General features: G+C 43.0%; 1 protein-coding gene across 3 annotated transcripts in view; it reads right to left on the reverse strand.

Annotated features, from left to right (window-relative positions):
- The window catches only part of agrn (agrin), a 526,525-nt gene that overhangs the window by 166,975 nt on the left and 345,698 nt on the right, over nt 1-13,852 (reverse strand). For all 3 annotated transcript variants that reach the window (XM_060852337.1, XM_060852336.1, XM_060852339.1), the window contains one exon: nt 1,255-1,470. In XM_060852337.1, the coding sequence (XP_060708320.1) occupies nt 1,255-1,470 (216 nt within the window). The remainder of the gene's footprint in view (nt 1-1,254; nt 1,471-13,852) is intronic.

Raw genomic sequence — 13,852 nt, forward strand, 5'->3', positions numbered from 1 at the left:
GATCTGAAAGAAATTACCTCCGAAACTCAGCAGGTCTAGCAGCATCTGTGTGTGGAAAACAGAGTTAACAACATCAAAACCCTCGGCAGTACACTCTGCTTTCTTTGCACAGATGCTGCCAGACCTGCTGAGTTTCACCAGCAATTACTGTTTTCCGTTCAAGAAACATTACGTTCTCTATGCCACTACCCTGCCGAGAGAATGAACTAATGAGCTGTCCTCAAAGCTTAAACAACAGAATAACAACTTATGTTTGCATTTCAGATGTCCCAAAGGTAATCCACAAGAGATGGAAACAGAAGCCAAGCAGTGGTATAGGAATTAGGGGACTGGAGGTTTCATTTTAACTTGCTGAAATCAAAATTAAAAGAGATTCAAATGGCCTCAAAATGGGGCAGGGAGACTGACCATTTTCTTAATATCAATGCTGCATCCACTGTAGTTGTTTCTTCGCTTATTTGGGAGACAAGGGGACAAACTATGTACTATCCACACAGTACATTTCCCTAATTTCTAATGGACCCTTAGGGTCACCTGCTCCAATCAGCACATTAAGCCTGCCCCATCATTCAATACATTTATGCCTGGTTGAACATTTCAAAGCACAGAAGTAGGGACAGGCCATTTGGGCCATTGTGTTTGTACAAGCCATTTCACAAGGATATCCCCTCCCCTTCATTCTACTCTCAGTCTCTTCTCTGGTGTTTGTGCGTGTCCACTTTCCTTTTAAAAGCAACACTAAATTTAGTTTCCCCTAGCATTTATGAAGGAGCAGTGCATTCTAGAAGGCAACTCAGAGAGTCATATAACACACAAGATGCCCTTCAGCCCATCGAATTTACCTACCCACACTAATCCGACTTTCCAGCATTTGGCCCGTAGCCTGGGATGTTATGACATTTCAAGTGCTCTTCCAAGAACTTTTTAAAGGTCGTGAGGTTTCCTGCCTCAACTCTCCCCTCCAAGGCAGATTCCCACCCACCATGCCTGGAAAAAGTTTACCCCTGACCTTGAGTGTGTAACGTAGAGCGACAGTTCAGCACTCTCCACAGTGCTGCCTTCTGGGGAGCAGTGAATTGAAGGTTCCTCCCTTTCTTCAGAGAAACAAGAAACGCTGTTTGCAGTATCCAGCTGTTAAGATTCATTGTCAGCATAGGGATCTCTCATGATAAGGATCTAGTTGATCTAGTGTGGTAGAGTAATCTAATTACATCAAAGCACCAGTCATTTTCATAAATAAATCTCAAGACTTACCACAAAGTCCTTTGCTAATAACTTTGATCCTTCGCTGCTGTGTGCACTGGGCCATATCCAACTCACACTCATTACTGTACGTGGAATAATCGGATCCACAAACCGGGGCGATGACAGGCGGGCAGGCACTTTTCTTGCAGACGCACATTCCCTTAGTTGGCTCTTTGGGATCTCTCTCACAGACAGCTCCAAACCCACAGAGGACACCTCGACACACTGAGGAAGGAAGGAGAGAATGTTATCATCAGATCCCAGTGTATCCAATAAACATAGCTTCTACCCTTTCAAAACAAACCTAAAAATCAGGTTAAGCAGCCCCTGATGGAACACTATTACAAAAAACACAATCAAACAGTTAACAGTAATTTATAAAAGGTGAATGGAAACTTATTAAATCAAGATGCTGTTGCCTGGGGTGATGATGCACTCTATCTTCTCTGCGCCCATTGGTTTCAAAAGGTTTCCATCATGCCAGTGGCCACTACAGGACATTTGAGTGCAAGAAGTAATAGGAGCGCAGAGGTGGGCATGATGACCCTTTCCACAGCCCACTGCCTGGACCTGTTAACGGCCACTTAGATCAAGCCCATGAGTAGAACCATAACGAGGGCGTGGGAACTGGCAACTCTTCCACACACAGGGTGCCCATCAACCAGGATTGAGGGTCGACTTGCAACACAGTGAGAAATGCCCACAACTGGATCAGCGAACATCTACTACAGCAATGTTTACACCCTGATCAGTGATTGGGCATGGAAATAGCAGAGGTTACATCAGCAATAGCATCATGAGGGAGGCAAAGAAGTAATGATTAATGATTGAGGACATGGGGCTGTACATAATTTCTATAGATAGACCTGCATAATATTTGCAGCACAGAAACAGACCATTTGACCCAATTAGTCCATGACTGTGTTTATATTCCATACAAACCTTCTCCCTCTTCATTTAAACCTCTCTGCCTGCCTTACCCCCTTATAGAGCATCCTCTTACCAGATGTTCTCCTTGTTTTGTCTAGGCTGCCTTCTGGACTGGTTCCCACTCCCACCTTGAACAACACTGGCCTAACTGCAAGGGCCATTTAAAAAAAAATCATTTTTGAAAAGATTGGGTGGGGGGTGGGGGTGGGGGTGCTGGTGGGAGATTGAGAAGTGCCTCTCCTTTACTGACCTATCCCCAACTTCTGTTGCACTTTCCAGCTTTGAAAGGCCACCCACCATTTGTAACTGGCTGGTCAGTCAACCTGCCGGCATGAAGTGGTGACTCTGGGGAAAATCATACGGTGTGACCGTTTCCCACATGGTACAGGCATTCTCACCTCTGTTTAAGCCAGACTGTGGTTTTCAGGAAACCATAGGTGAAATCCTGCCCAATACCCTCGAGTCATGGAGAAATAACGAGTTGACTGAATATTCTTGCAGTGCCAAGTTTGGCAAGGCTATGGGCCAAGTGCTGAAAATGGGATTAGAATAGGTAGGTGTTTGTTCTTGACCAGTGCAATCTTGATGGGCCAAATAGCCTTTTTCTATCTATAGACCTTTATGACAATGAGTCTAAATAGTATTGATGTTACAATAATTGAAAATCACTGACTAAAGTAAGATTTATAAAGGAGCCTACATACCTTTAACCTCTAATTCTGATTAGTCTTAATATATTCATGTGTTATTTACTGCTTTTAGATGTCTGTGGAATATAATCAGTACATTTGTTTTTGACTCAATTTTCTCAAATACTTGTTTCTCTTTATATCTGGCTGTAAAATTTCTTCCTCACAGTGCCAATACTTCACCAAGACAGCCCATCATACTTTTACTGCAATCCAAAATTTCTCGCTTCTTTAGGTCTATCTTTAGAGTCAATTAATTAAGTTTTTGATGTGGTTATCTGATGGTATGAAGTTTAATTACATGGGGTGGAATTTTCCTTTTTTTTGTTAAAGTACTTTTGGGGGGAGGGGGAAGAGGAGGGGAGCTAGGTGTGGCGACTAACATGTGACCCTGACTGTCACTCGCCAATCAGATCACCAAGAACTTTGACCAATTCCTCGACAAATCATAAGCCTCGATGCTGGCGTCCTGGCAGCTGGCCAGAAACTGCTGGCCAATCAGAGCCCTTCAGCCTCCAGGTCCTAAACTACATCCCAATGGATTTGGAAGCAGTAAGATTAATTTTTTTTATACTCTTATCGTGGGGCGGAGTCATGACAGAATGGGATGGGATGAAGTGGGGTGGGGAGGTGGTGAGTTGAGGGATCTGAAATGGGCATTAATTAACCATGCCAGGAGCTTAATCACTGGCGAGTTAAGAAAGGTGCCCATGGATGTTCCCACCCAGAACTTAATTTGTAAGGAAACAAGAAGGGTTTGATTTTTCTCCAGGGCCAACCCACCCAATTATTTCCCCTTCTCACCACTTCCACGGAAGGGAAAATCACCCCGTACCCTGGGTGTTACATGAGGTTGGATAGCTCAGGTGGCTTGATAGTTGGCTTGCAATGCAGACTGACAACAATGGCGCAGGTACAACTCCCTCCCTGGCTGAGGTCACCATGAAAGTCCCACCTTCCTGATCTTACCCCTCCATTGAGGCATTGTGACCCTCATGTTAAACCACCCACCAATCATCTGTCCTCTAAGGAGAGAGCAATCTTATAAGCCTCTGCGACATTACCTATTATGTGAACAACATAATATCTTCTAGTTGTCCCAGCCTTGTAATGCTAATATTTGAAGGTACTGATAAATAGAAATAAGTAATATGTTTAGTAAACGAGATTCACAGTGTGGTGAGCTGACAGAACTGTCACATCTCTTCTGATTTTTTTTTGTTAGACAAGGGCTTTAAGGGTATTTGGACCAAGACAGATAATTGGAGATATGATTCCATAAAGGGTGAAAGAGGAGGAGCTGTATGGTCTATTCCTGTTCTGATGTTCCTAAATTCTTATCTGTTAAATATGACAATTTCCAGAATTGTTTTGACGAATCCATAAAATATTGTCTTGCATTTAAATTCTACTGATTTGTTTATGGAAGCCAATACAACAGTCTGATTATGGAGTATATGGGATTAGATGGTAGCCCCTGACATCTGGTTTGAATTTAACCCAGACCAGACCATTGTGACCTGCAGGGGTTCTACCTGAAATGGGCTGAGATAGTGTCAACTCATCTGCATGGACTCCACCAGTCAAATCTGTCCTTAATTGTCTGAAAATATCACATCTCTGATGTCCAGATGTTCAGGGTAGGTAATGGTTACATTTTAGAATCATGTAGGTGTACAGTATAGAAAAAGGTCTTCCAGTCCATCAAGTCTGGACCAGTCAAAAATGACCAACGAAATATTTTAATCACCGGTACTGATGCACCAGCATCGAGCTAAAGAGGGGAACACAGTCTCCTCCATCTCTGTCCTTGGAGAGCACAGTGGAAATCAGTCACCTTCCACCATTCAATTCCTCAGCACCAACATCTTCAATTTGATGAGCATAAAACCAAAACAAAAAGCACACTTTAAATCATCATTAAACTCTTCATCACAGTCATTGAGTGGGAGTTGCTCCTGTGCTCAGGAAGTAGAAAAGTCCTAACTTTCGAGATTAAAGTGATTTGTTCTTTTCTTCCCTCTTGCAGGGAAATTGCAATAAGAATGAAGTCCCAAGGTCAATGGATTGGCATCAAGTAAGATGGATTATAATTGGTATCTGCGAGTTTTCACTCCATTACCTTCCAGGATCTTGAATAAAGTCCATCATTGTCTTTTTTTTTGACCTGTAGTTATTTCTTAACGATTAAGTTGGTCCTGCCAGAAATGGAACACTTAATGGTCAAGTGTTCTTACCCTATTTAGACACATTAATTTCTAAAGTGCCTTATAATGCTTGAGATACCAGCGAAAATGTGATCACACATTAGTAAGGGAGCCATTTGTCTGTGTTCTCTATTTTGATCATTTTTGTCTTTCCTTTTCCAATGTATCTTCATGTTTCTTTATTAACCAAGGCATAGTTTAAAGGCAGGGAGGTGATGCTGGGAATGTATAAAATGCTGGTTAGGCCACAGTGACAGCATTGTGTGAAGTCCTGGAATCCACATTTTCGGAGGGATGTGATTTCACTGGGGGGGATACAGAGGGGATGATAAAAATAGAGGATGCCAGAAATCACAAGCAAAAACAGACATTGCTAGAAAAGCTCAGCAAGTCTGGCAGCAGCCTGGTGAGAAATCAGAGTTAACGTTTCAGGCCCAGTGACCCTTCTTCAGGATGTTCCCAATTACCAGAATGTTCCCAATTACCAGGATGTTACCTGGGCTGAAGAGTTTTAGTTATCTCTGGATAGACAAGGATTGTTTTCCTTGGAGCAGAGGCAGGACATGACACAGATGCACAAGGGTGGCACGGTGGCGCAGTGGTTAGCATTGCTGCCTCACAGCTCTAGGTCCCAGGTTCGATTCTAGCCTCAGGCGACTGTCTGTGTGGAGTTTGCACATTCTCCCCGTGTCTGCGTGGGTTTCCTCCGGGTGCTCTAGTTTCTTCCCACAGTCCAAAGATGTGCAGGTCAGGTGAATTGGCCATGCTAAATTGCCATAGTGTTAGGTGCATTATTCAGAGGGAAATGGGTCTGGGTGGGTTACTCTTCGGAGGGTCGGTGTGGACTTGTTGGGCCGAAGGGCCTGTTTCCACACTGTAGAGAATCTGATCTAATCTAAATTGTAGATAGGAAGGAACTTTTCCTCTTGGTGGAGGGATCAGCGATGACAGAGCATAGATTTAAGATAAGGAGCAGGACGTTAGATAGAATGTGAGGAAAAATCCTTTTACCCGGGGGTGATAGGAATCTGGAACTTGCTGCCTGAAAGGATAGAGAATGGCAGAAACCCTCGTAACATTTTATCAAGAATTTTAATGTGCTTTTATGATTCAAGGCGTTCAATGCTATAGACTACACGCTGAAAAATGGCATTAGCATAGTTAAGTGTTTTTAGTCAGTGCGGACTTGAGGGGCCAAAGGGCACATTTCTCTACTAAAAACCTATTCTGTGGTGTAGAAACTCTCACATCATTTCCCCATTCCATTCTCGGTGTGCATGGTGTTTTTTTGGTAAATGTTGGCAAGTTATTTGACCATAACGGTGACATCCACATCCATCCCTTGCTCTCAGGCAATATGCATCTTCCAGCAGTTAATGAGTAGTCACCAAAATCAGAAACAATGGGTGACTTTCCTATCCCTCTGTTTGGAGGAAAGTGGGGGATTCTTTTGTACATGTAGCTTCTTAAGCAATACTTTATTCAAAAGCATTAACACAGCAGCTCTGCAGTGATGGGTGTATGGTAGCCCACAATAACCAGCAAACTGTAATGCATTTGCACAGTTTTAATTTCCATCCCATCCAGTTGCTAAGACTGAGATCAACTTAAAGACTACAAAAGCTGTGTCGTAAAAGAAAAGATTTCAGTGCAAGTCTCCAGGTAGAGGAATTCTACAGTCCCCTGAGCATTTTCCATTGTTTCCTTTCACAGAGCCTGTGATCCAGTCTTACTCAGGTTCCCCATTAATAATCCAGGCTGATTACCAGCCTGAGTTCCATCAGATTTTACTCACAATACTCACTCCAGCTTCCAGAAGCTGGCTCAGCAGATCATAACATCGCGTCAGCGCACCAAGATTTATAAATAAATACCTGACCCAATTAAATTGTGACTTGAGGCAAAGGACAGATTATCTTTTTTTTAAAAATGGAAAGAAAACATCAAGTTTTCCATAAAAAAATGGGGTAAGCCAGGAGAGCGAGCACCTCCCCAAATGCTATTACAGCTACAGTCAGGTAATGGTTAGGTGAATTCATTTTTCTGGATTGCTATGCAATGCAAATCGTAGCTCGAGTTACAGCTGAAGTCTGTCTCCATTCTCTCAGCAATGACCTAAATTGAAGGCTGTGCATCAGAAACAATTCCCATTCCCACCAGCATACTGTACATTTAAAGGCACATTGCATGTTTTGAGCCACACTGTGCACTTAAAGTCAGACTGCAATTTTAAAAACATGAGTCTCAGTAAACGGGTGGTGGGGGGGGGGGAAGGGTATTGGGCTAAGTGGGTGGTAAATGTGGACAGTCTTACAGCACTGATGCTTGTTGACATGTAGTTCCATCACAGTTCACTCACGATACACACAATCACTGTTAAAGGGCAGAGCTTCAAGGAGAGGAATTTGCGACATTAAAATACATGGTGGTGCAGTGGTAATGTCCCTAACTCTATGCCAGGAGCCCTGCATTCAAGGTGTGTCACAGAAGATATGGACAGGTTGATTAGGAACACCTCTCAATGCACAGGAAGCAAAAAAAAAATCATAGCATCATACATCATGGAAACAGATCCTTCAGTCCAACTCAACTCTTTCACCAGACATCTCAATCTGACCTAGTTCTGTTTGCCAGCATTTGACCCATATTCCTCTAATCCTCTATTCACATAGCCATCATGAGGTACTTATTTATGGTATTATTTGTCTTCTTAGCACGCAAAACAGTACTTTTTACTGTATCTCATTTTTTCACACAAAGGGTGCCACATGTATGGGACAAACCGCCAGAGGAAATGGTGGAGACTAGTACAATTACAATATTTAAAAGGCACCCAGATGAGCAAATGAATTGGAAGGGGTTAAGAGGGATATGGGCCAAATGCTGCCAAATGGGACTAGGTCAGATTGGGATGCATGGTCGTAAAGTGGTTGCAGGTTGTTTCCCTCCGAAGTGGTGATGCAGGTTAGTAAATGATACACTTGTGAACCATCCATTTCCTGGACCCTTTCATGATGTCAGAATCTCTGATTTATATTTGGCAATCACTACTCTCACCTCTCGAAGAGAGTTGTGTTTCAATTGTTTAGTCATCAGCAGTTCACGGCTAGCTCACTGGAAGCTGTTCGGCATTTTGTCTGCAGTAGCAATAATTCCTTCAGCTATCCTGCACTAGTTTCAGAAGGTGCTTCCTAAACCTCTCTCTTTCTCTCTGCTCCTTTAAGGGTCACCTTTAAGACCAATCTATAACACAAGCTTTGCCTAACCCAGTATATTTCCTTTAGTGGTTTGGTGTTGCATTTAGTTGAATAATGCATCCATGAGAAACCTTGGATCATTTTACTACATTAATAATTTGGTGTAAGTTGTGGCTGGCAGGTAATAGGACTGTCAGGGCAGGGGAGATATGATTAACCTGGTTATTCTTGGAGATCCATGAACAAGCTGAAAATGTGTTGCTGGTTAAAGCACAGCAGGTTAGGCAGCATCTCAGGAATAGGGAATTCGACGTTTCGAGCATAAGCCCTTCATCAGGAATGATGAAGGGCTTATGCTCGAAACGTCGAATTCCCTATTCCTGAGATGCTGCCTAACCTGCTGTGCTTTAACCAGCAACACATTTTCAGCTGTGATCTCCAGCATCTGCAGACCTCATTTTTTACTCGATCCATGAACAAGCAGCTGGTAAACATGAGAGTGACCAAGAATGAGGAGAGCTATCCCTGTCTGTGGCTCAGTGACGCAGAGCTGGATTGTGATGAGTCATAAACTTGACGAGGTGGGCAGCAGTTTGGACAGGGCATTAGCAGAAAACGTAGGCCCTTTCTCTCAGAAAGAAGCAGCTGAGAGGGAACCTCACGTCTTTAAAATTAGAAATGTCAGAGCAGGAGGAGGTTGTTCAGCTCCTCACGCCCCTCAACCGTTCTCGGTCATGGCTGCTCATCTAACTCAGACCCACATTCCCAGGCAATCCCCAGATCCCTTGACATCAGCAGCAAATATAAATCTATCCATCTTGGCTTTGGGTTTAGTTAATGACGGAAATTCCTTAGCACTCCAGGGTACAGAATTATTAACATTCACCTCCCACTGAATGAGGAATTTCATTCCCTTCTCAGCCTTGGAAGGCTGTTTATACATATGGTCCAATACTCACTGGTAGTATTTTAAGTAATAGTTTATCTGTGAGCTGTAACACAGCATTTTTTCATTGATGGGGAAATGGCAGCCCATTACATTTGGAAACCTATAACGCAGATGGTAGTGTTGACAGTGGGGATAACGGAAAGTACTGGGAGTACTCTCCATTCCTCATTAAATACTGCCATGGGATTTTTAACATCTATCGGAACTGACAGATCGAGTTTTATATTTCATTGGAAAGTGAACATCTCCAACAAGTCAGTTCTGTCTGTATTGTTAAGAGAGTGGCTCTGGAAAAGCACAGTAGGTCAGGCAGCATCCAAGGAGCAGGAGAATCGACGTTTCGGGCAAAAGCCCTCCATCAGGAATGAGGCTGTGGGCTGAGGGGGTGGTGAGATAAATGGGAGAGGGGTGGGGCTGGGGATAAGGTGGCTGAGAGTGTGATAGGTGGATGGAAATAAGTCGGAGAGGAGGGTGAAGTGGATAGATGGGAAGGAGGGTGGGCAGGTAGGAGAGGCCATGAGGCTGGTGCCAATTTGGAAGGTTGGAACTGGGATAAGATAGGGGGAGGGGAAATGGGGAAACTGGTGAAATCCACATTGATCCCATGTGCTTGGAGGGTCCCAAGGTGGAAGATGAGACGCTCTTCCTGCAGGCGTCAGATGGTTCGGGAATGGCGACGGAGGAGGGCCAAGGACCTGCACCACACTCTCAACTCTAATCTCAGCAACCGCAGTCCTCACTTTCACCTGTCTGTATTGTAACTCCAGTGCTCACCCAGGCTATGCCTTCGATAAGGCTTAAACCTGCAATTTTCTGATTCAGAGGAAGGTATGCTGCAAACTTAGCAATATTGATACTCGTAATAAAGGAACAGTGCTGACAGGTTGATAGATTCTATGTATATGCCAGACACAATAACTTTTACTATAAAGGTATTTAACCTCCTCCATTATGCACAAAGAGTAGTATTTGTCAGGCTTCTTTTCTTTCAGGTCTGTTGAAGTTGAGTTAATTGCCCTTCCTTAAGTTTTTTTACTTTGAGGAGAAAGTGAGGTCTGCAGATGCTGGAGTATCAGAGCTGAAAATGTGTTGTTGGAAAAGTGCAGCAGGCCAGGCAGCATCCAAGGAACAGGAAATTCGACGTTTCGGGCATAAACCCTTCATCAGGAAACTTCATGATAAAGGGCTTATGCCCGAAACGTCAAATTTCCTGTTCCTTGGGTGCTGCCTGACCTGCTGCGCTTTTCCAGCAACACATTTTCAGTTACGTTTTTTTACTACTATTCGTAGCCAAAATATTTCTTCATTCTCTTCAATTTCAGTTGTCCACAGCTGGCTATCACCATAGCAAGTTGAATGATTACTTGGAAATAATAGATTCCACCTTCGCACTGAGAGATCATTTTGTTTTAACCATCAAAAATAGCTGTTGCTTTGAGCACCTGCGTCTCCCACACTCCTTTCCCCTTCTACTTTTTTGTTACCCAGAACAAGAACATTTACATTCACCTCATTGACCCACTGGGGACTTCATTAACATATTCTCACTCGGGCCCAATGGCAATCATTGGACAGCAACAGAAAATCGAATACAAGACGGGGACACCCCCACCCTTTGCTGAGTGAGGTTTTCAATTCTGCAAAAGCACAGCAGGTCAGGCAGCATCCAAGGAGCAGGAGAATCGACATTTCGGGCATAAGCCCTTCATCAGGATTCTCCTACTCTCAGATACTGCCTGACCTGCTGTGCTTTTCCAGAACCACACTCTTGATTCTGATCACCAGCATCTGCAGTCCTCACTTTCTCCTGTCAATTCTTCAAGATCATCCTAGAGTCTTCACTGATTGGGGATTAATCCACCGGGTACTTCCACTGGAGAGCCTGCAAGAGGAATCATCAGGATCTTGTTAACACTGTTCTCTTTTCTCCTCAATGTTCTTGTAATGCTTTTGTCTTATTGGCTGTAGGCCATTGGATGTGGGAGAGAAAGGTGGGAATGGGGGAGGCAGGAGGATGTGACAGATGTGTCATTCAAATAAGATTGTTCAAGAAGATATGAAAGATCCACTGCCAGAGTATTGGTATCTTCCGATGTCTTACCCACGCATTCATCCTTTAACTAATGACTCTTGCCAGAAGCAGATTAATCTCACAGTAGGCATTTCACTGACTGTAATTGACTCTCTTATTGGCCTGTATCAGAAACAGGTTTAACATCTGAGAGGTATTTTCAGAGAAAGGGGTCACACGAATCCAAGTCTTTTCGACAGCTCTGTCAGTCAATGCTGCTTTACCAAGCTTTGAATGGAGTTTGAATTTTGTGTGGAAGCTTTTAAAATTGAAGAGTAGAAATTCAGTTTCTGAAAAGGACACATTTTGTAACATCAACACTTCCACGTCTGCTAACAGGTACAGGATCTATTGGTGGAATGAGTAAGAGGATGTATGCACCTTATTGTTACCACACCAAAATGTTTCACATCTTTTGCCCGAAACATCGAATCTCCTGCTCCTTGGATGTTGCCTGACCTGCTGTGCTTTTCCAGCACTACACTCGCAACACTTTCAAATCATCAGGTCTACCTTCCCCCAGAAAGAGGTGTTCTTGAAATTTCCTCCAAAATCCCAGATCTTTTTAACAACCAAATGAACTGCAGATCCTAGTTTCTCTCCATGGATACTGCCAGACCTGCTGAGCTCTTGCTGCTATTTCTGCTTTTGACCCAGATTTTTTTTGCAGATTGTTTGAAATCTTTTGCAAAGAATCTTAAATAGTTCAACCAGATGCCGGATTTTCGTCTGACACTGAAGACCCACTTAATGTGAATGGATGCAATCCTGCGTGTCTTCTCTTGTTTATGAAAAGGCAGATGATTCCCAGGGAAACTTGGAGCCAACTTAACAAAAGGGCTTTTGGCAGTGTCTAGTGTTATGTGTAGGAACATGCCACACGGTGCTGGAATAGACAAGGCACTGTTATGCAGTATGAGGCACAGGCTTGATTTCCTCCACTCTACTTCGTTCCCTCTCAGGCACAATGCTGTGAGGAGAGAAACCCATGGATTCGCATGTTTGGTAGCTTGTCTACTTAATAGCCAACTGACAGCAGTTTTGGCTGAACTGGGAGTGGGCTATCCGAATGCAAAATCAGTTGGTGAATATCCCAGGATCGCAGAAACTGGAGCCAGGATTAATGACTCCTGTTAACACAGTCATTCATGATTGCGAATCATTGTTGGGTGCTTTATCAGCCAAAGAATTCCTTTTAAATGTACTCACTGTTGCAATGCAGGAAGTGAGGCAGTGACTTTGTGCATAGCAAGATCCCAAAATCATTTTTGGCAGTCAATAAATACTCGCAGTTCTTGTCTAGATGATCGAGGAATATATATTGACTGGGACATTGTGAGAATGCTCATTATCTTAGTGCCAAAGCGTTTCTTACAGGACAGGTGAGGGCTAGTGTTTAAACTTTCACCTAAAAGGTGAGCAGGCCATTTGTCAAGAAAAGTTTGCTCTGCATTTTACTAGAGAGACAACAATTTTCTTCCTTTTCTCTCCGTCGCTTAATACCTTCACTTAACAATCCACTTTTAAATGCCTCAGGTCATATTGCAACTGTAGCCTTTTGAAACTTTGAATTCCACAATCGCAAAAGCCCTTGAAGATTTTTTTCTCTCTCTTCTGAATACACAGTTATTTGCCTTTGATTAAATTCTAAGTATGCCCACTTCTTCTGGATTTCCTGAGGGCTAAATCATACCTGACTTTAGCTGTCAATCCTATTGTTACACAAAACACTTCAATGAATCAGTGCTGCAGCCCCATCTCTGACCTGCACTCCAACAGAGCAAGGCTTTCATATAGCAGACGATTGTTGAATTTGTGTTGTATTCAGCTTACTCTATTTGTCCCTTTGCATTGCTGAAGCAGCCAACAGAAATGCAAAAACAGCCATTTCAACCTTTCAGCTGTCAACAATAAGAGCTTTTATTTGTTTAGCACCGCTAACATAAAACATCCCAAGACGCTTTACGTGAGCATTATGAAGCAAAACATGACTCTGAGTCACTGATAAGGAGGTGTTAGGTCAGGTGGCATAAAATCTTCATCAAAAACAAGGTTTTAAGGAATGTCTTTAAGGTGCAAAGTAAGGTAGAGGAGCTGGAGTGGTGTAGGGAAGGAATTCCAAGTAACAGTCAGAAAAAGCAATTTAAATTGGGGCTATAGAAGATGTCAGAGTGAGTGCAGATATCTTGAACCAGTGTGGGATTGGAGACAATTAACAGAGGAAGAGAGATTTGAAAATAAGGATAAGAGTTTTTCCTAAAGAAGGGCTTATGCCCGAAACGTTGATTCTCCTGCTCCTCGGATGCTGCCTGGCCTGCTGTGTTTATCCAGCACCACATGTTTCAACTCATAAGAGTTTTAAAATCAAGACATTGCTTGACTGGCAGCAATGTTGGTTGGTGGGGTGATGGGTAACAGTGCAAAAATCCTGTGTGAATATCAATGATTGATTCATTTAAGGGGAAATTATTAATTACTGGATATACTAACACACAAGTCAATTAACTATTAATTATTGTATATACGAACACACAAATATGTAGGTTGAATGAGAGGAGACTTGA

The sequence above is a fragment of the Hemiscyllium ocellatum genome, chromosome 37 (genome assembly GCF_020745735.1).
Source record: "Hemiscyllium ocellatum isolate sHemOce1 chromosome 37, sHemOce1.pat.X.cur, whole genome shotgun sequence".
Taxonomy (NCBI): Eukaryota; Metazoa; Chordata; class Chondrichthyes; order Orectolobiformes; family Hemiscylliidae; genus Hemiscyllium; species Hemiscyllium ocellatum.